The following is a 20,138-nucleotide window of genomic DNA, read 5'->3' on the forward strand; positions in this document are numbered from 1 at the left end:
CGACGCCGCCGCGCATACAACATTCATACACCTATCCACGCCCCACCCCCTACAGGCTCGCGGCGCGGCTGCGCGTCGCGCCGTCCCTCACCACGGCCGTGGCGTCGTCCACGCTCTCGAGGATCCACGTGACGCCCTCATCGCTGACGAGCCACTCCTGGCCCTGGAGCACGCTGCCGTCCCCCCCGCCGCCAGGGAGCAGCGCCTTCTTGAGCCCGAAGACGTGGCTCGTGACCTGTGGCCCGACGCCCGTCTGCGCGCGCAGCGCGGCGATCGCCACGACGCTGGTCAGCACGCGCCCGAGCTTGGCCGCGCCCGGCGCGGCAGGGCCGGCGGGGTCGCTCAGCAGCGGGCCGTAGTGCGAGTTGAGGATGTGCACCGCCAGGTCGGGGTGCGACGCGCTCAGCTTTGCGATCAGCTTGGCGCTGTGCGGCTCGTAGATGCCGTCCCAGAGCGAGAGGCCGCGCTTGAGGAGCGCGCCGATGTCGTGCGGCTGGCGCTGGGGCTCCTTGCTCAGCCCGGCCTGCACGTCGGCCCCGAGGTGGTCGTACAGAAAGTTCAAGTTGTTGATGGTCTTGGGGATGCCGTTGAACGAGATGCACTTGAGGCCGATCTCGCGCATGATCTGGGGGCGAGCGGGCGAGCGTCAGCGAGCCGCTCTCCCTTCTTCCTTCTCCCTCCCCAACTCACCGCAGCGACCTCGACCCGCCCCTCAACCCCCTGCCCCTCCGCGGCGTAGTCGTACAAGCCAGTCACCGCGTCAGGCGAGTTGACGGTAAACAGCACCGCCGACCCGACACTGAGCCACGTCTCCCTCCCCACGCCGCCCGCCTCGCCCCGCTTCTTCAGGCGGTCAAACAGCGCCGTGGTCACCTGCCGCGCTGGCGCGGCAAGCGCCTCGCCGCGCGCGTGAGGGGCAGAGATGAGCGCCTTGAGCGCCGGGCTGAGCTTGACGGCGGCGGCTGCCATGTCGGGGGAGGCGGGGGGCGTGGGGTAGGCTGGGGAGGGGGAGGGGGTGGCTCGCTGAGCCAGGTCGTCGTGCTTCGGCAGGGTGGGCGAGTGTGCTTGCGCTGTGTTATCTAGCTGCTTGCTCTGCGGCTCGAGTTGAAGAAGGAGAGATGATGACGCCGCGCCGCTTTAAAACGCTCGGCACGGCCCCGCACCGGCTTGGCCTAGCCCACATCGCGCGCCGAGTAGCCGAGCCACGCGACGCCGCTGCATCTCAGTGGCCCGGCGTATCTCTTCCAGTTCCTCCGACTGCAGCTTGTAGCGCAGATTACATCGCGCATGACACAATCCGCCCCCCTCGCCCTCGTCGGCGTCTTTATCTGGCAGCTCCAGCCGAGCGCGGCTTGCCAAGGTGCTCGCGCGGCCGAGCTGCCCAGCCATCGACCCCGCACACGCATAAACCATTGCGCTCCTCGACGCAGACGTGCATGCCTCACCCCGGCGCTGGCGCCCCGCACGACTCGTGCTATCGACTCGGGCATGACGTCGTCTTGCTATCGGCCACAGCGAGGCCCAGCACACCGTCGCGACCCACCCCCGCGCCCAACTCCGCGACCACTCCCCGCCCGCCCACGACTCCTGAACCACCCCCCCTAGCTCCTCTACTATGCATAGACATCTACGTGCGCTGTACTCTCGCCGCCTGAGTGAACAAAACATGCCGGCCTGCCCGCGCCTGCGCCAGTGCCAAAACCTGTAGTCGACGCCAAGTCGACGCCGCCTCTCATCCACATGCTGTCCGCTCCTCGTTACCGGCCGCCGCTCGCGCGCGGCCACATGACTTCTACCTTGTCGATTAAAAATGCCTAGATGTGGGGTTGTGCTTGGGGTAGGTGGTTAAGAGCGCTCACAGGCGCTCAGAGCCCACCCAGGCTCTTGCGCGACTGCCGGCCGCGCTCGCGCGCACGCCGGGCAGCACGCATCAGCTGGACAAGCGCCAGCTTGAGTTTGTCCGAGCCGCCAGCCGCTGGTGTCAGCGAGGCGTGCAGCTCGCCAAGGAACTTTTGCTTCTCCGCCACAGGGAGGACGTGTCCCGGGATCGCCTCCAGCGCCTCTGCAGCGTACCGCTCGGCGTCAGATGGCGACACGGCCACCACCGTCGCCTGAACAATGATGGGCACCTGGTCGAACCCTTCCTCGGGGTAGCCAGAGACAACGCCAGACAGCACGAGCTCAAGAATGAGCTTGGCATACTGCCCAAACACGGGTTGGAGCAGGGCGAGGAACGACGCGTGCTGCATTCTCTGCGCGAGCAGTGCGAGAGTGTCGAGCGAAACCAGAATCGTCTGTGGGGCCGGGCACAGCAGCGCCCGGAGCGTGTGCGATACGGCCTGGGGAATCGATGCCGACGCCAGAGTCTGCACCGGCAGCGCCGTGATGTACGCCATGAAGCAGTGGACGTAGTCGTCCATGACGTCGGCAATCTCAACCGATGTCTTGACCTGCAAGAGCTTGTCGAGTGAAGCGGTTACGTTCTGGAAGGCGCCGACGAGGAGCGCAGCGAGCGCTTCATGGCCAGGCTGCTGGGCCGTCTCGCCAAACTTGGACGCCACCTTGCCCGTGATCCACAGATACGAGGCGTAGCCAGTCTGCGCAAACGATGTCGCCATGCGCTCGAGCAGGGGCTGCACGACCGGCTCGAGGGCCCGCTCTGGGAAGAAGGTGAGGCCACGGCGGAGGATCGAGCCCACACGCTCCGAGATGTAGTATCTCAGGGCATACTTGGACAAGAGGGCGTCGAGGACCGAGTAGACGGTCGCCGCGGTGGTGTAGCACGACTCGGGGAGCGGGTTGAGCGTGCGGATGACAGCAAGGTAGGCGTCCAGCTGCTCGAGCGCGTCGGCAACCTTCTGGAGCTCGGGCTTGGGGGCTTCCTCGGCGGCGTTGGCAACGAGCGCAACGCGCTCGATGAGCGGCTGGGTAAACGTCTGCAGAGCCTGGGCGGCCTCGTCTGCCGGGAGCGTCTGGATAACGTACGCAATAGCCTCACACACCTCGACCATGTCGGCCTGGTCGAGCTTGCTTCCGACAGTGGTGACAAAGGTGTGCAGCTGGGGCAGGAATGGGACTAAGTGGCGGTTGCAGTCCTGGCACAAAAACTTCATTGCCTGGGCTGCGGCAGCAGAGACCTCGTCCTCGGCCATGTCGAACCCGGCCGAGACATAGCCAAGCTGGAACGCGAGGTTCTGCGGGTGACGGTCGATCCACTGGGTGTACCGCGAGATGACCAGAATAGCCGCGTAGCGAATGCGCGGGTGCTCTGGCAGCTTGGGCAAGAGGTCCATGATGTGCGGCATGACTTCGTCGTCATCAGGGTCCACCTCCGCGCCCATTGAGCGCATCGAGAACAGAGGCGCCTCAATCTCCTGCCAGGATGGCGTGGGCTTGGCCATTGCCTCGATGACAAGGTCGTACGACTTCTTGAGGCAAGCCGACGCGCCAAGGACCTGGCAACAGTCCTTGAGCGTGTCACCCATGCGGTGGCGGAAAGTCCTGAACTCGTCGCGCTCCTGGGGCGTCTGGCTCTCGTTGTCGGCCGGGAAGTGGAGGTGACGGATAATGGTCGTCTGGAGCTGTCCAAAGATTTGGATGTAGGGGGCGAAGTTTTCGTCATTGTGCAGCTGGGACTGGCGGTTGACAATGCTTGCGAGGATCCACCAGAACTGGAACGTGATGGGCACAATGTCCAGGTCGGGGTAGGCCGTGCAGACCATGATGGCCTCGACGAGCGGGAACCCCTCGAGCGGGTGCAGATTGATGAGGTCGCGGTAGCACTCGCCGGCCTCGCAGAACATGCGGCAGTAGCCTCGTATCCTGTCCGGGTCGTCGACGTACTCGTCGAGCTTTGGGCGGAGGGCGATCAGCCGGGGGAGGATCTGCTGCACGACGTCCATGTTGTCGCGGATTTCTTGGGTTTCATGGATGAGGTCACAGATGACATCGACGGCCGCGTCAAACAGGTCATCATGCTCAAGAGCGTCGAAGATGGCGGGGAACAGCGGGCTCTGTCCCACGACCGAGACTGGGAGCTCGCCCGCGCGGAGCCAGCTTCGCATCGTCTCGAAAATGGCCGTCTTGATCTGTGCCGTCAAGCCGTCGGCCTGGATGTACATTGACAGGATGTTGACGACGCTCTCGGCCGCGTCGCTGACGAGCGCGTCGTAGATGTTGGACCCCTCGGGCTGGGTCAAGTGTTAGCACTGCCCTATCCGCCATGCCGTCAACGTACTGGAACTGGCAGTCTCGGGTTCAAGGATTCCTCCGCAAGCGACGAGAGGAAGCGGAGGAGGACAATGACAGTCGATGGGTCCTGTCCGAAGCGCTCAATCATGCCCTGCACGACACTAGTCCATTCTGGCATTTGCAGCGCCAGGTCGGCAAGCGCCAAGCCCAGCTGCGTCAAGACGGCGCGCGAGCCCGCTGGTGCGCCGGGCTGGGTTAAAGATGCCAGCGCACCGAGCAGCGAGTCGCGCAGCGATGGCAGCGAGTCTCGAGGCACCTGGGGGAGGTCATAGAGGATCTGGTGTGGCGTCAGCGACAGCGAGACGAGAGCGGCAACAACATACCTTTGCCCTCAGCGTCTGTGCAGAGAACAAGCGGCCTTCGAGCGGGGCCGCTGGCGACGTGAGCAGCGTATGGCATGTCTGCCAAGCGTCGACCTGGAGGGTTAGTCGAGGAAGGTAGCGCTCGACGCACGCTGTGCTGAAACTCTTCGAGCCAGTCGTTTGCCCTCTTCTTCTCTGCCGAGTCTGGGTTATGGTACAAAGTCTGGAGTGCCTGGAGCACGGTGGCCGTCGACTGTTCTTGAGAGGTCGCCATGCCGCCGTGAGAGGGGAGCGGGGGGAAGGCGTATGTGGGAGAAAGAGGGGGGCAGGTGCCGTGTAGACGTGCTTTTAAGGGTGTGGTGATGGTGCGTTGTTGTGAGTTGAGTATTATCTTGTCGAAGCAACTCGACTTTGAGATCTGCCTGGCTGGCTGCATCACTGATGCAACCAGCAACCAGAGAAGCCGCGAAGCAAGGTTGCAGCAACTCGCGTGGCATTCCAGACGGAGCCAAAATAATAGGCATGGGAAAGAAAGGCGCGAAAACGGTGTTGTTCGCCTAATGTCCCCCATGGCTGACGGAATCAAATCGGCGCCCCGGGGCGTCCCCAGGCTTTCACGTGTGCTGGAGAACCACATCGGCGCCCTTCGCGCCCTTTGTTTGCCCTCGATTGCCCCACGGGTAAAGCCGGACAAGACAAGAGTTTGTCACGACTTTGACCACGGCCTCACCACGCAAGCAATTTTTTTTTTTACAGGGGCGGCCGATGTGATTCCAACGGGCCAAGGCAGGACACCGACCAGGGCAAGGGCGGGCGGGCAGCCGGGAGGACACGACAGATCCCTCCAATCAATGCTGCAAGGCCTGCAAAGGGAGCGGAGTAGTGGCCGAGAATGGCGGATGGTTGGAGTGGAGCCTCCCTGCGGGCCAAGTAGGACGAGAGGAGTGCGTGCACGGCGAATTGACGGCCGATAGGGCCTTGCTACCTTGGACCAGCCAGTGGCCTGAGTGTATGGGCACGCCATATGTAGTGAGCATTCTTGGCTGGCATGGCTGGGCGGGGCGCGAGCCGAGGAGGGCGGCGGGGGGCAGGGCGGGGAAATACCTCCGCCCGCCCGTGGAGTGATACTCATCGCCTGGACCCTTAATCGTCTCAAGCAAGATAGGCCAAATGGTCCAAAATGCCCCCTGACAGACTGACGACACTGACAGACTACCCGGCGGCAGACGACGAGGCATGAGGGGTGAGGGGTTGAGGGGTGAGGGGCCGAGGGGAAGAGAGCCGAGGGGGCAGACACTGCAAGCGAGGTCGGGGGCGGGGCAACCGGCCGGCCGGGCAGCAACAGCCCACCGCCCAGCCCAGGGCTCTCACTCGCACACCCCCTGCGGTCCCTTGGCGCCGTCGTCGTGCTGCCTGGCGCCTGCTGCGTAGCGAGAAAAAATAAACCGTGGGCTACTGAAAAAAGGTTGAGGCTACAGGAATAGGGAGCGAGGGCAACAGGGCAAAAATGCAAAGAAGAAGGCCGAGTCGGTCAGCAAACAGCAAACGCCCACGAAGGCAAGCGGGCGGCGGGCGGCAGGCGGCGAGCAGAATGAAGGGGCAAAAGGAGCAAATACACGGCCTAGACTTAGGCATTTGGCTGACTGCCTGGTTGGGCAGACTGGCTGAATGAATGGCATTGTGCCGAAAGACGACAGTGTCGACGACCCGGCCGGCCGCCCGGCCCCTGGCTGGCACGCCTTTGGTTGCTTACTTGCCGCCACTGTGTGCACACTGCGCCGCTGCTGGCTGCTAGCTCGCTGTGCTGCGCTGCCGCGTCGCGCCGCCACGCCCGCCACCCCCGTCCCCGTGCCGTCGGCCCACGCAGCACAACGCAACGCAACGCAGCGTAGGACCGCCGCCGACCCGACCGACCGACCGCCCGACGAGTGACACCTGGCCGCGCGCCCGCCCGCCTGACCGCCTGACCGACCTCCGCGCCTGCGGGTCGCCCACCTTAGACCCACCACCACCCAACCCCCCCCCAGCACTTTTTGTGTCTTATCCTACTACTCCACTCTACTCGTCTACTCCACTCCACAATCTCCTCCCCCGTTCCCCCCTCCTTCCTTTGTACAAACAACACATTCCCGACCAGGTCATCAAGTCGGACTGCATTCGTCGCTGCACAACAACATTCCATTAGCACGACGCACGCACCAGCCCAGCCCCAACCCCCCTCGTTTTAAACGCACGCATCGTTTGCGCAATCGGGCACTACCGCGACCCACGTTCCCCCCCTCCGCCCCCTGCTGGCACTCGCCTCCCCTCCCGGCCCCGCGCTCCTACCCCACCCTCCCATATCTCCATTGCCGCATCCCACGAGATACCTACTTCCCACCCATCCATCAACTCTCTCTTCTCTACTCTTTTACTCTTCACCATACTCTAGGCAACGCCACCCCCGCAATCGACAAGACGGAGCTCGCCATCCAAAGTTTATCGTCGCCACCACACCCCCAACCCCCGACATTGTTTGGCACCCCCCATCCCCACCGTCGCGCCACCCAAACACACGTCGACATTCCTCACTGCTTTTATTTTTTTCTCCTCCACCACTACCCACCCCACTCCATCCACCCCACCGCCGCGTACATCCTCGCGTCCGAACAAGCCGGCGCGCCATCCTCCACGCGTACCCTCTCCTCCATCCCACGGGTACCCCCACTAGTAGTCTACTAGTGCACCACCACTGCACAATAGGCTTACATCACCCCTGAAGCGCATCTTTTCGCGTCTTCCCTTCTTGAGCCATGTCGTCTCATCCAGCAACCATGGCGTCCTCCAACGACGGCGCTGAAACCAACAACCCCCTCGCTTCGCTGCCCACCCCCGTGCCCGATCCCATCACGGGCCGTCTCGACCCAAACGACCCCGCGGTCAAGGCGCTCACAGACGCCGCGCTCAACATGGACAAGAGCAAGATTCCACGCCCATACAAGTGCCCCTTGTGTGACCGTGCTTTCTACCGTCTTGAGCACCAGGTTAGTGTTATTGGCCGCGCCTTATCGCACGAGGGAAAACGCAATACTAACGCGCGATAGACTCGTCACATTCGCACCCACACGGGCGAAAAGCCGCACGCATGCACCCACCCGGGTTGCGACAAACGTTTCTCACGTTCAGACGAGTTGACCCGACATGCCCGCATCCACCTTCCTCCGGCCGCAGAGAACGGTTCCAAGGCAAAGGCAACGAGACACGACGACGAGGACGTGAGTGGTTTTGTTCGGGCAGAGGTCCGAGTGGCGGCGTAACCAGTGGCTGATATCAACCCCAGCATGACATGGAGGACCGCCGCGGAGGCCACCTTCCCCACCTCGGCCCCTCGTACGGCATGGACTTTGACCGCCATGAAAACTACAGCGGCTCGTACCTTCCTCCCCTCCCCATGGGCAACGGCGCGTCGGGTGGCATGAACGACATCTCTGCCCTCGCCGCCGCCGCCTCGGACCAGCTCTACGAGCTCGAGAGACATGAGGCCTTCCGCCGCGCCGAGTACGAGCTTCGCCACCGCCAGATTGCGGCTGGTGCCGGTCGCAAGAGCAACGGCGGCAGCCCCGGCTCGTCGACGCCTGCCAACATTCCTCCTGCTCAGAGCTACGGCTTCTCGGGCAGCGATCGCGAACGCTTCTCGCAGGGAGCCCCTGCGCCGGGAGGCGGCCAAATCGTTTTCCCCGTCTCGGCCCCGCAGCCTGCAACTGGCACCCACCCGGCGGTGCCCGCGGGCACGCTCGCTGACCCCACGTACCTGGTGCCCCCGACCTGCTGCCACGAGGACTGCCACAAGAGTTATCGCAAGCGCCTCAAGGTCGCTCGCCAGACGGCCGCGTGCCCCAACTGCCTCGGCAATGGCCACGGCAATGGCGTGCACAATGGCCACGGCGCTGGCGGTGCCGGACACGGCTCTGGGTCTGGCGGCAATGACGGCCACCACTCGAGCAACGGCAGCACGCCCAAGGACCGCTCCAACCTTGGCTCGTCCGAGGACCTGACCAAGCTCTCGAGCGGTGCTCCTGGCGGCAGCTCGTACCACCTGCACCACGCCAGCCTGCAGCAGCAGCTCGCTCGCTTGCAGCAGCAGCACTCGCTCCAGATCCAGAAGCAAAAGCATGCTGCCCCGCCCCGCCAGTCGGGCGGCAGCGGTGGCCACCACCCCCACCACCTCTACCCCTCGCAGCACCAGGTCAACATGCACAGCCACCGCTCTTCCCACGCCTCGCTCGCGCCCTCGGCTGAGCCGTCGCGGGCACCGAGCCCGTCTTCTGACGACTCGTCGGACGACGAGATGCCTGCTGCTGGCCACTTTGAGCCCCACTTCCCGGCTACGAGCCCCGTGCTTGCCGGTATGCGGGGCATGAGCCTCTTTGGACGAAACGCGGTCACTGCTCCAGTCTCTGCAGTGACGAGCCCGATCCACTCGCGCAACCCTTCGCGTGCCAACTCGCGCGCTGGCAGCCCCGTGGAAGGAGGCCACTCTGCTTCGTCCGGAAAACACGGCCACGGCTCGCACACTGCGCGTGACGCCAAGAACCGCGCGCACCCCTACACGCACCACGGCCACCACGGTCACCACTCTGCGCTGAGCTCGATGCCCGCGTCGCCCCGCGTTGGAGCCTCCAAGTCGCGTATGTCGCCTCCCAAGCTGCCCGACTCGCACCACAAGTCGGTCGAGGAGATTCTCAACTCGTCTTCGATCCCCCCGCCCCCGCCTCACAACGACCGCACGCTGCCGCCTCCCACATCATCCGCGGGGTTTTCGTCACTGCACGGCGTGGGTAACTACTCGCTCTCGACGCATGTTAGCCCCGTTGGCTCGCGCTCGTCTTCGCCGGTGCACTCTACCGCGCCCAGCAACCACTCGCAGCTGGCGCACTCTGTTCGTGCTGCGTTTGGCATGACGCCCTTGATGCGCGGCTCTGATACGCCCTCGACCGCGACGACCAACCCGTCGCCCAAGAGCGTGCTCACGGCTTCGTCGCCTCCTACGCGACTGCCTCCTCTTGGTCACCACAGCGACCATGGCAAGCCGTCTCTCCCTTCGTTCTCGAGCAGTCGGCATACATCGCCGGTGCACCTGATGGAGCTGGACGGACAGGCGTAAGCCAATAGCCGTGCGTGAGCAGTGTTGACAGCGACATAGAGTCCGTCGTCAAGGTCAACATGGGAGCTGATAGGGTGGGTGCAATGCCCGCAATTCGGATTACGAGATTGAGGTTTTGCTTCCCTCCCACCTATAGAATGTGTTAGATTTTTTGGATACAAGCCGAACAGTTTTCTGTTTTACATGTAACGTGTCGTGATGACGAGGGGGAGGGGGGGGGGGGAGGGCGACGAGGGCTGCTGCTGCTGACGCGGCGGGCGCCGGGGCACCGAGGCGGGTAGCGAGACATGTGCCCAAGCGAGCCGGCAGCCGCCACGCCAGGCGAGTCACGGCCGTGCGGCCGGCCAGGCCAGCCAGGGCAATCGGACGACGCTAGTGATCGGTCGGTGATCAACAGGGGGGAGGGGAGGGGGGGATGCGCTGCGCTGCGCTGCTGTGCTGTAGCTCGCAGCGCTCGCAGCATGACGGTGTCGTGCGTGGCGGCGTCGCACAGTGGTGACGTCTGCGGGCCCCAGGCTTCGGTGGGCTTGGTCGTGGCGGCGTGGTGCGTGCGTGGGCCGGCGCGAGTCTGACGGCCTTGCTGGGCGATGCGGCCTGCAGCAACGGGGGAATGGGTCGGACGTCTTGCGGCGTCTTGGCACGTGTGGCGGGTGCTACATCTCGCAGGCATCCTCGCTTCGACGACGCACAAACGTGCGCTCGCCCTCCCCTCCATGCCTGCGAGGTCGACGCGCGGCCCGGCGCTCCGTAGAGCGGGAGATAGGCTGGACGGATAAGGGTGGCTAGGGTCGATAAGGGCGGATTAGGCGGCGCCCTGGAATGTGTGGGCGGTGGTCCCACCTGGGAGGTGAGGCAGGCTGAGGCAGGAGGCAGGCGGCTCGCTCGTCAGAGTGAGCGGTGAGACGAGTCGGCGCGATACGAGACGCCGCGAGACGACGAGACGAGGCAGTGGCGACCGGCGAGTCGATGCCCGGACAGTGTTCGCCGCAGCTTCCCCGGGCCACATTCCCCGGCGCGGAATGCAGCCGGCGGTCGGTCCGTCGATCGCCGCGGCTTGCGGCGGCCTCGGGTTCGCTCCTCGGCGCGGCTAGCATGCGGCGGCGGCGTGCTCGGTACCGGCGCCGACAAGGTAGCGCCGGCAAGGCCGCGGTCGGTGGTGGCCTTTGAGCGGGTGTCCGGGTTCGCAGCGGCGTTGAGTGTCGCACAGTCGGGGTAGCGACGGTGGTAGTGGCGGCGCTGGCGCGTGCCGCTGCAGTCTCGCCGCGCCGCCTCGCCGCTACCTACCGCTGGCGCGTGCCGCTGCCGAGACTGCACCACGGGTCGAGACGCGCAGAGCACTCGGCGCGCTGACGCTCGGCCTAGGCGCGGCGCGCTCGCCGACGGCTCGGCAGCCGCCCCGCTCCGAGCTGCGCCGGCGCTGCTACGACTTGCTCTTGAGCCCGCCCCCGCCTGGTGCTGTCGCTGTCCACCGCGTGCACGTCTCCGTGTCGGCGCAGGCAGTGTCCACTCGGCGTCCCCGCGCCCCCGCCGTTATCGACTCGACCCCATGGCCACCTCGGCAACCCGCGCCACATCCCCCGCGTCATCCTCCCCACCACACCCACTAACCCACAAACCCACTTAAGATAACCAACCCCACGCTCCCCCAACAACCCCACCCCACCCTGCCACCCCCCGGCGCCCCGTACAAACCAATCGGTGCATTATTCCAACTAAAGAACCCAAGACGGCTATCCTAGTACAGAGATGTCTCGCACGCATTGTCCAGCAGAGCTTGTACCCCGCTCGCGCCCCTACTGCTGCTGCGGCGTCCACGCCGCCTGGTCCGGCGTGTACCCCTCGGGCATGCCCATCCACGCGTCGCCGCCAGACTGCAGCGCAAGGCCCAGCCACGCGTCGAACTGGTCCTGTGACAGGTCGGCCTGCGGGTGACCGCTCGTACTCAGCGTCCGGCGCGGCAGTGCCCGCAGCATCGGCACCTCGACCGTCCCAGGCGGCGCTCCTGCCTCATTCTCTGGCAAGCCAGGGATGGTGATCCGGCACGCGCGCGAGAACTCGAGCAGCAGCTCGGCTGCACGGTTACCCGCTGGTCGTCTTGTGCCGAGCTTGCGCAGGACGAGGATGCTCGCACACAGGCCTTGCAGCGCGACCGAGAGCACACTCTCCCCGCCCTGGATCGACATCGAGCGAACATGCAGGATCACGCCGATGAGACCCGCTCCCGCTTGTGTAAGCTGCGAGATGGCGTGGGCGCCAAAGAAGTCGAGGCGTCCCTGGCCGTCGATGATGGAGTAGGTGCCGATGATACCAAGGGCGGCTGCGGCTGTCAGCTTCCTGCCCCACACACCGCCAAAGCCACTTACACTGCGTGGTCTGCTGCAACAATGCCTGCTCCTCGGCCGCACCCGCCGACGCTGCAGCAGCCCCGAGGAACTCTGTGAACGCGTGGCGCGCCGACAGCAGTCTGATAAACTGCTGGAGCGTGAAGACTCGGGTACGCTGGAAGAAGCGAACGCTGTCAGAGTCCGAGACGGTGGATGGCGAGAACGACCAGTCGCCAACGAGCCCGTCGGTCACATGCGACAGCAACTCGAGCTCGTCCGACACGCGGAACTTGCGAGACTGGCCCGACGTGACGAGGTCGACAAATGTCAAGTTCGACTCGTCCACGTCGCGCACGACGCGGTTGACGCGGCGGACGGTCCGCTCGAGGATCATGTGCAGGCGGACGCCTGCGACGAACCCGGCCATGACCGACGGGCGGTCAGGGGGCTGCGTGCCGATGCCCTTCTCCACCGAGATGTACACGTCGTCAACGGCAGCTGGCTCGTCGAGTTCTGCGAGGCGTCAGCTACTTTTCCACACCTGCCGGGCTAGCTGCACTCACGAATATCATCCAGACGGAGGAGCGAGGGTCGGCCATACGTGCAGCTTGCTGCCACGGCCTGGCAGTACAGCGCCCATAGCGTACGCTTCTGCTCCTCCAGCTCGACGGCCGTAAAGCCATACTCGTCCTTCCTGCGGTGGAGACCCATGTCCATGGCAATGCTGACAGCCTGGCTAAGCATCGACCAGACTTGGTTGGTCCGCGCGATGCCCTCCTGCACGACCGAGAGATTGAACAAGGCCTGCACAATGGCCAGGTCCGACCTCTCCGCTGCCGCCTGCTGAGTCACGTCCTTGGCCAGGTTGATAATATCAAACGCGAGGATCTGGCCCGTAGACGTCGTCTGCCTAAGACGCGCGTCTGGCGTGTACCGAGAGGACAGCGAGCAGATTGACAGCACCAGTGCGATGAACGACGGGTTTTTGCGGTGCTCGGGGTCGAGGTACGAGTTCATGAACGTTGGGGCGTGGATGATTGGCCAGACTGGATGCGTCAGCAAGGCGTACGACTCGTGTCCACTCACGCAGATGCGAGATGGTAAAGTAGCATCGCACCAACGCGTCGATCAGATCCGGAGGCAGGATCGTCGTGATGCGGCCCCAAAGGAACTCGTCGCGCGTGCTTGACGGCGAGAGGGCCGATGCCGGCCCGCCCCGGCCTGCGATCTGGTCGATCCCCTCCTTGTTCTCCACATTGATACCAATGGCGTTGGACAGCGACGTCCACTCGTCAGCTGCGGGGCCCTCGCCATTGGCCCCCATGGGCTGGTTCCAGCCGGCCCCCGAGCCGTTGATCTTGAGGCGCTCGAGTAGGGGCATCCCGCTGTGCGAATGTTAGCGAGGTGGTCTGTGCGCACCACGACGTCGCCTGGGCCGTCGGACCACTGCGACAAAAAGTCTTGGCCAACGTACCTTGACGGACCGAGCCACTTTGTCTGCCCCTCGTTGTCGCTGTGGGGTCAGCACGCGGCATCTGGAGAGCCCGTGTCAAAACATACCGATACAGCAGATCCGCCGGCGCCGGCGTGTTCTTCGGCGCCTGCGCGTACGGCTGCGCCTCGTACATCCCGTAGCCCGACATGCTCGGTAGCGCCTGCGACGAGGTGGGCACGCCGCACGGGTCGAACACGATGGACGGGACATAGTCGCCTGACGTGACCGGGCCTGGGCCGCCGCCGGTCGAGACGACTGGCGATCCCGCCGCGTGGCTCGCGAGCGCATCGAGCGACTGGAGGGGCGAGTCGCCCGGCCCCTTGGGAGGTGGCTGCACGCGGCTCGGACCAGCATGGCTGTCTGCGTCCGAAGATGGCGAGGTATCGCTCCCGCGCGTGATGTTGGCGGCGACGCGGATCTGGTCTAGCTCGCGGCGCGAGAGCGAGAGTGCCGCGCCAGAGCTACCGCTCCCACCGTTCGATATGGACGCCAGGAGCGACTCGAGGTTGCGTAGCCTGCTCTCGACGTCGCGGTTGCGCGGCCTGCTCGGGTTAGTGGCTAGCACAGCGGCGCTCGGCGCCCGCCGGGCGAGTCGACTCACTTTGGCCTCGGGCCTCGCTTCAGCACTGGTGCATCGTGCGTGCACGTCACACCTGCCTCGGCGCAGTTCCGGCACGGCACTTGTTGGTCTGGCCGTCAGCATAGAAGCAGCAGCGCCACGGGATACTCACCACATCGTGCTTTGCGTTTCCGGCCTGTGTTGGCCGCGTCAGTCATTGTCAAGGTCTCCGCCCGAGGTCACGCCTTCCCTCCGGTGCCACCCACATCGATCGCACGCGCGGGGAACCCAAGAGCGTGGTGCCTTGCCCGACGATGGCTCTTGTGATGCCGCGTCCGCCACTGATGGTTTCTTGTCGCTCGCTTCCATCGATGGGGTGGGATGAGTCGAGGAGTGGGTGAGTGGGTGGAGATGTAGATGGAGATGTCAAGTCGCGATGTCGGAGCTCGCCAATCCAAGCGACCCGGTTTGCTCCCACCCACCACCGCCCACCCGCGAGCCGGCAAGTGGGCATTAGTGGGGATTAGTGGGTCCAAAGTGGCAAGGCACCATTTACTATTAGGAGTAAAAATACTCCCGCTAATGCAGCTGGGTTGGAATCCCACGGACCCGCGCGCGCGTCGGTCTCACTGACGGGGCATCGGACCGGCAGACTGCTGCAACAAGGGGAGGCCCTCTTGGCATTCAACGGCCGAGTCGAGCCTACCTTGCTCGCACGACACAGACTCGCATGCAACATGCAGCATGCAGAAGAACAAGTAACAAGCGCACACATAGTAAAGACGAGAAACACACGTTGCGTGCGCAAATTTTCCCCATGGATCTATCTACACGCGCCGCCGCCGCCTTTGAAATTGCCTCAGCCAGGCGCCAGTGGCGCGGGCACCTTGGCAGCAGCGCGGCGGGGGCGTGCGCTGCCTGCCGAGCTGCGTTGTTTGCACTTCCAGATCGAGTCACTGGGGACGCGTGGCACAGACCGCCACAGCACAGAGATGGTAGCACAGAGGTGATGCGCGAGCATTGTCGCCGGGGCGGCTGCTCTTGCGCCACCATCATAATGGTGTTGCTGTCGATCACACCTCGTACAGGGTGCTCTGCTCAATCTGTGGCTCCATTTCTCTCGCTCACTCAAGACACGACACAAGACCACTGGACACACTAGCAGCGTCTACTTCTGCTCGACACGTTGACACTAGACTTCCCGCAGCGGACATGGTGCGAGCGAGGGCGAAAGGCAGCACGTACTACCAAGCGAGCGCCTCGCTACTATCCATCTGCCGAGATCGTCTCGACCGCGCATCCGCGGGTGGAGCGCGCCCGCAGCGTGCGTGGGCCAGCTGCCCTCGGTTCGATGTTTGGAATCGAGCTGAAGACGTGACGGCGGGTCATGGCGCCGCTGCCCGGCGCCGCCCGCCACCGACGCCGCCACTCGTCATTGTTTTTGTTATTGTTTTCCGTCGCCGCCGCTCAGCAAGCTCGTCGCCGCCAGCGTCCTCGACAACGGTCAACACGGCAGCGACGGACGCGGTGGTGACATCGCCCGCCCCATCGCGCTCATCCCCATCCCCATGCATTCGCCGTCGTGGCAAGTCCCACTCGGAGGACGGACATGGGGGGCAGTTTGTCCGATGACGCTGGGTGGTGGGTCGGGCCGACCCTGAATCTTGCCAGCCAGCTCCCACCCGCCCACCCAGGCCGCTTCCCACTCACCCAGGTCGTCTCACACGTCGGCGCCGAGCGGTCGCCGAGCGAGGCAACGGCGACGCGCTGCGCAAAGCCCATCCCCGCCGTCAATCCAGTGCCTGCGGCTATGCTACTGCGGAGCCTGAGGTTGCCGATACACGACAGTCGGACTTGGCGTCGGAGGTCGGCCTGGACAGCGTTGCGTGGGTGAGGCGGCGCTGGCGGTTTGATGCGTTGCCGCCCGGTAGCTGGTAGTTGGCGCCGGCCAGGCCAGGCATACGGCTGGAGCCGCTATATGAGGTCGCGTGTCTCGGAGCAGAGCTGTCGAGCGGGTATCCTGAGGAGCGGCTCCAACGAGCCTCCTTCCTTCCCCGTGGGGAAGCAGGTCTCGAAGTGATCCAAGTTGAGCCGTCTTGATCGCACACGACCTCGGTGGCACCTCGGTCATTGTGCTGGTGTGAGCAAACCGTGCTCACGTGCCCGATCGAGCTAGCAAGCTGGAAACCTCCTCCAAGCGAGTTTGACCAACCGAGGGAGGGAGAGGGAGGCCGATCAGCGAAGCCAGGCGCGTCGAGTACCACGTCGCCCCACGCTGCCCCACGCATCCGATAACCACTGCCAGGTTCATGATTCGGCATGCACTGCGATCGCACCTGATTACGGGCCGCACAGTGCCCAAGACCGAGGTGAAACCGCAGCACGTCACGGGGAGCAAGGTAGAAAGTGGGCCAACGGCAACTCCGCCTGCACGACGTCACTCCTCCGAATATATTGTTGACTCGAACCGCGCCGGCCTCGACTCACCACCCACAATGTCGTCCACCAGCATCGAGCTGCAACCGCGGCGCTCACTCGAGCCCGGCCCGTCGCTGGCACCCACGCCCGGCCCGTCGCCATCCCTGCACGCCAGCGCCGAGTTCCCCGAGGCCGGGCGCGAGCTGCCGTCCCTCCCGCCCGCTGACACCGGCCGCGACGCGTGGAACTTCCTCATCGCGGCCACGGCGATGGAGACGACGGTGTGGGGCTTCCCGTACACCATCGGCATTCTGCACAACTACTGGGCGAGCGAGATGTTCCCCGGCGAGGAGAGCACACTCACCTTCGCCGCGACGCTGCAGACCGGCCTCATGTTCATGAGCACGGCCGTCCTGGGGCCGTAAGTGAGGAGCAGGGCGACGCTGACATACAGCCTCTTCGCGGCCTTTCCCCACCGCTCCAAGCTCATCCAGACGGTCGGCCTCGTCGTCTCGTCCGCGGGGCTCATCGCCGCCGGGTTCGTCACCAAGGCTGACCAGCTCATCCCGACCATGGGCGTGCTGTACCCGTTCGCTGGAGGTGAGCGCAAAGCCGATGCTGATAACTCACGCTCGCAGCACTCTACCTCCCCTGCGCGACGCTCGTGTACGAGTGGTTTGTGGAGCGCCGCGGCGTCGCGACCGGCATCATGTTCGCGGGCACCGGCGTCGGCGGCACAATCTTCCCGTTCATCGTCGACGCTCTCCTCAAGCGCTTCGGGTACAAGGCGACCATGGTGGCCGTCGGCATCGGGTTCGCGACGCTCAACGCCGTGGCGCTGCTGTTCGTCAAGCGCCGGTTGCCGCTCCCGCCCCGCGTTCCGGGCCAGCGCCGGCCCCGCCCGCAGATCGACTGGGGGGTCGCCAAGACGTGGCCGTTCTGGTGCGGCTTTTTCGTGCTCCTCCTCACCTCGATGGGCAACTTCAACCCGACGCTGTGGATCCCGAGTGGGTGTGGGGAGCGGGCAAGAACTGACGCCAGCCTTCGCGGACAGTGTCGGCGCGACCAACCCGGGAGGAGTGGCCCTCATCTCGATCATGAATGGTGAGGCTACGGGTGTGAGTTAGCTGACCCCAGCCGCCTCGGTGCCCGGCAACGCGCTCACTGGGTGGATATCGGACCGCACGCCCGCAAAGGTGACGGTCTTTGGCTCCTCGCTCCTCGCGGCACTGGCGGTGCTCATCCCTTGGGGGCTCGGCACGACCAACGCGCCGTTGGTCTTCTTCTCCATCGTGTGGGGGCTCACCGCGCTGTCGTTCGTGTCTCTCTGGTCCAAGCTCATCTCGAGGATATGCAAGGACGACCCGACGATGGCGACGCTCATCTTCAGCATGTTCGCCGTCCTCCGCGGCGTGGGTAACCTCACCTCGGGCCCCGTGTCAACCGAGCTGCTGAAATCGGACTCGTTCAAGGGCAAGGCTGCTGGCGCGTATGGCAAGACAAACTTTGTGGGTTGTTCGGTGGTGAGCGAGAACTGATGGGTGTAGGGAGCGGTGCTCGTCTACACTGCGGTTGTCATCTTCTCTGGCGGCGTGTTTGGTCTCTTCTTTCCAAAGTAGTCGTCGAGCACGCAGCTCCGAGCGACGGCGGGCGCCCCGATGATCTGTCCGTCTCGTCGTCTGGCACGCACACACCTCGACACACACCTCACCTCGCGTCCTTTCTCTCAGCATTTCTCTCCACTCATCAACTCCTCCTCACCAAAACTCCCTCTACCTCGACCCGCAGGCAAGCCCTCACGTCATGAACAAGATGGTGAGCTGCTGCTCGTCCTCTGTCCAGCTGACTTGTCAGACCTCACTTCCACCCCCGATACCATCCTCAAACCACATGCTCCTCCAGCAGGACCATATCATCGACTGCATCCTTGGACACGTCCCCAAGCGCACCCTCGTCGTCTGCCTCCGCGCGTGCGAGCCTCTCCAGTACGCTGCCGCGCGCCGCCTCTACCACACTGTCACCCTTAACGACGACAAGTTCATTGCCAAGTTCTTCAAAGGCGTCGAAGTGGGAACGAGCTTGACGACCAAGTCTGACTGCGGCTGGCTCAACAACCCGCGCAAGGGTGTCTGCCAGCGTCTCAAGAAGTTTCCCAAGGTCGACCTCGTCATGCCGAGCCCTCTGGCTCCTCCACCCGTCAAGACATACGATTTTCTCTATGGCGAAGCGTCGGGCGCCAGCAAGGAGCCGATCGACCCTGTTCCCGCCAGCCTTGACGACGAGTGGCTCGACGAGCCGAGCTCGACCTCCAAGCGCAACACCAAGGCCCCGTTTCTTGCCTTGGTCAAGGTCCTCACTATTGGCGACCACCACCTCTGCACGTGCGCGCACTTCGGCCCTACGGTCGCGCCGCTGCTCTCGCGCATCCAGGTCCTCCGCATCACGGCCCATTTTGACTTTCTGTTCAGTCTCAATCCGCCCTGCGACGGCAACGTCTCCTGCCCTCTGATGACGGCTGTAAAGACGCCCAAGATTGTCTTCCGCAACCTTGACGGCCAGGGGATTCCTCTCCCCCAGTTCAATCGGTACCACGAGCTGTGGAAGCCCAACCTGTACGCCCCGCTCAAGAACTGCGTCTGGACGGCCGCCCAGCACATCACTGAGGTCGTCCTCTTCTTCCCTACCCATGCGAGGCGCTACGGCGCCACCAACCTCGTCCACATCGCCAAGTTCTTCCCCAACACCGAGCTCTTCAAGGTCATTTTCTGGGACACTTGGGAGGGCTGGATGGACGACGACGAAATTGTTGCCACCTTCCATCGCGACATCCGCTCGTCCCGGACGACATCGTCTTCCCAATCCAGCAGATGCTCCTGCACACCAACGCGAAGGTTACGCTGTGGGGCCTGGGCCACCTCACGTTTGCCCCCATCGGCGACATCTCGCACTTTTGGCATTCTGGCAACATGGCCCCCGACCTGTCCCGTATGGTCTGGACCGAAATCCATACGGGTATCGCCTTCCAAGTTTTGGCTGGGAAGCGCGCGGCCGAGAACGACTGGGTGAAGCGCGTCATGTCGTTCTGCCTCTCGCACTATATGGCTGCCGAGGAGTGGCGCTTTGGCGAGCTGGAGGCGGGGGCGTAGAGACGTCTGTCGTACACACCTCGGAGGCAGAGCCTGCCTACCTTGTGAACATGATATTATGAGGAGGAGAGTCAAGTCGTCTGGCCACAAAGATCAGCATGCAAACATCACTGTGCCGGGGCGCTTTGTCCAAAACCGGGGGCAACCCCGTGTGCGTACCCTCCTCGGGACCCGGCAACCTCCCAGGACCGCCTATCTCAGATACTGTGCACGGGGACTGGCGTGTTCCAGGCCGGCAGCGCCAGCGCTACCTGTACCAGGCCCACACGTGCCTTTGGAGAAACGAGGGCTGGGGCTGGTGGCTGGTGTGGGGACGCCAGTACCCGCCTCGTCTGGCGACGCTGACATGGGTGGACGAGCAGCTTTGCAGTCGGTCTGCCCTGTTCTCCGGAGCAGATCAAGGCGGCCGTCGTCCCCCTCTTCGAAGCGCACCGCCATGCCGCCGACCTCTCTCGTGGCGTGGGACGACGAGACGGCCAGCGGGACCGCAGCTCCAATTT

At 64.4% G+C, this 20,138-nt stretch overlaps 6 protein-coding genes across 6 annotated transcripts; 3 read left to right on the plus strand and 3 right to left on the minus strand.

Annotated features, from left to right (window-relative positions):
* Positions 1-49: 49 nt before the first annotated feature.
* Q8F55_004894 (uncharacterized protein) lies at positions 50-969 on the minus strand (the record flags this gene model as incomplete). The annotated part of the gene is made up of 2 exons (XM_069353393.1): positions 50-625; positions 691-969. The coding sequence occupies 2 exons, from the start codon at positions 967-969 to the stop codon at positions 50-52; spliced, it is 855 nt and encodes a 284-aa protein (XP_069208035.1).
* An 896-nt stretch (positions 970-1,865) lies between these two features.
* Positions 1,866-4,827, minus strand: MTR10 (Nuclear import receptor; the record flags this gene model as incomplete). Its single annotated transcript, XM_069353394.1, has 4 exons — positions 1,866-4,190; positions 4,238-4,528; positions 4,575-4,667; positions 4,705-4,827. The coding sequence occupies 4 exons, from the start codon at positions 4,825-4,827 to the stop codon at positions 1,866-1,868; spliced, it is 2,832 nt and encodes a 943-aa protein (XP_069208036.1).
* A 2,539-nt stretch (positions 4,828-7,366) lies between these two features.
* Q8F55_004896 (uncharacterized protein) lies at positions 7,367-9,696 on the plus strand (the record flags this gene model as incomplete). Its single annotated transcript, XM_069353395.1, has 3 exons — positions 7,367-7,576; positions 7,637-7,807; positions 7,873-9,696. The coding sequence occupies 3 exons, from the start codon at positions 7,367-7,369 to the stop codon at positions 9,694-9,696; spliced, it is 2,205 nt and encodes a 734-aa protein (XP_069208037.1).
* Positions 9,697-11,489: 1,793 nt separating this feature from the next.
* Q8F55_004897 (uncharacterized protein) lies at positions 11,490-14,443 on the minus strand (the record flags this gene model as incomplete). Its single annotated transcript, XM_069353396.1, has 9 exons — positions 11,490-12,013; positions 12,060-12,533; positions 12,584-13,066; positions 13,107-13,405; positions 13,495-13,533; positions 13,581-14,057; positions 14,117-14,204; positions 14,247-14,270; positions 14,341-14,443. The coding sequence occupies 9 exons, from the start codon at positions 14,441-14,443 to the stop codon at positions 11,490-11,492; spliced, it is 2,511 nt and encodes an 836-aa protein (XP_069208038.1).
* A 2,126-nt stretch (positions 14,444-16,569) lies between these two features.
* Positions 16,570-18,111, plus strand: Q8F55_004898 (uncharacterized protein; the record flags this gene model as incomplete). The annotated part of the gene is made up of 5 exons (XM_069353397.1): positions 16,570-16,913; positions 16,947-17,092; positions 17,131-17,499; positions 17,630-18,000; positions 18,040-18,111. The coding sequence occupies 5 exons, from the start codon at positions 16,570-16,572 to the stop codon at positions 18,109-18,111; spliced, it is 1,302 nt and encodes a 433-aa protein (XP_069208039.1).
* A 184-nt stretch (positions 18,112-18,295) lies between these two features.
* Q8F55_004899 (uncharacterized protein) lies at positions 18,296-19,638 on the plus strand (the record flags this gene model as incomplete). The annotated part of the gene is made up of 3 exons (XM_069353398.1): positions 18,296-18,307; positions 18,347-19,297; positions 19,357-19,638. 3 exons carry the CDS (start codon positions 18,296-18,298, stop codon positions 19,636-19,638), a joined length of 1,245 nt encoding a protein of 414 aa, XP_069208040.1.
* Between the last annotated feature and the right edge of the window lie 500 nt (positions 19,639-20,138).

The sequence above is a fragment of the Vanrija albida genome (assembly GCF_041260175.1).
Source record: "Vanrija albida strain AlHP1 chromosome Unknown contig_4, whole genome shotgun sequence".
Lineage (NCBI taxonomy): Eukaryota > Fungi > Basidiomycota > Tremellomycetes > Trichosporonales > Trichosporonaceae > Vanrija > Vanrija albida.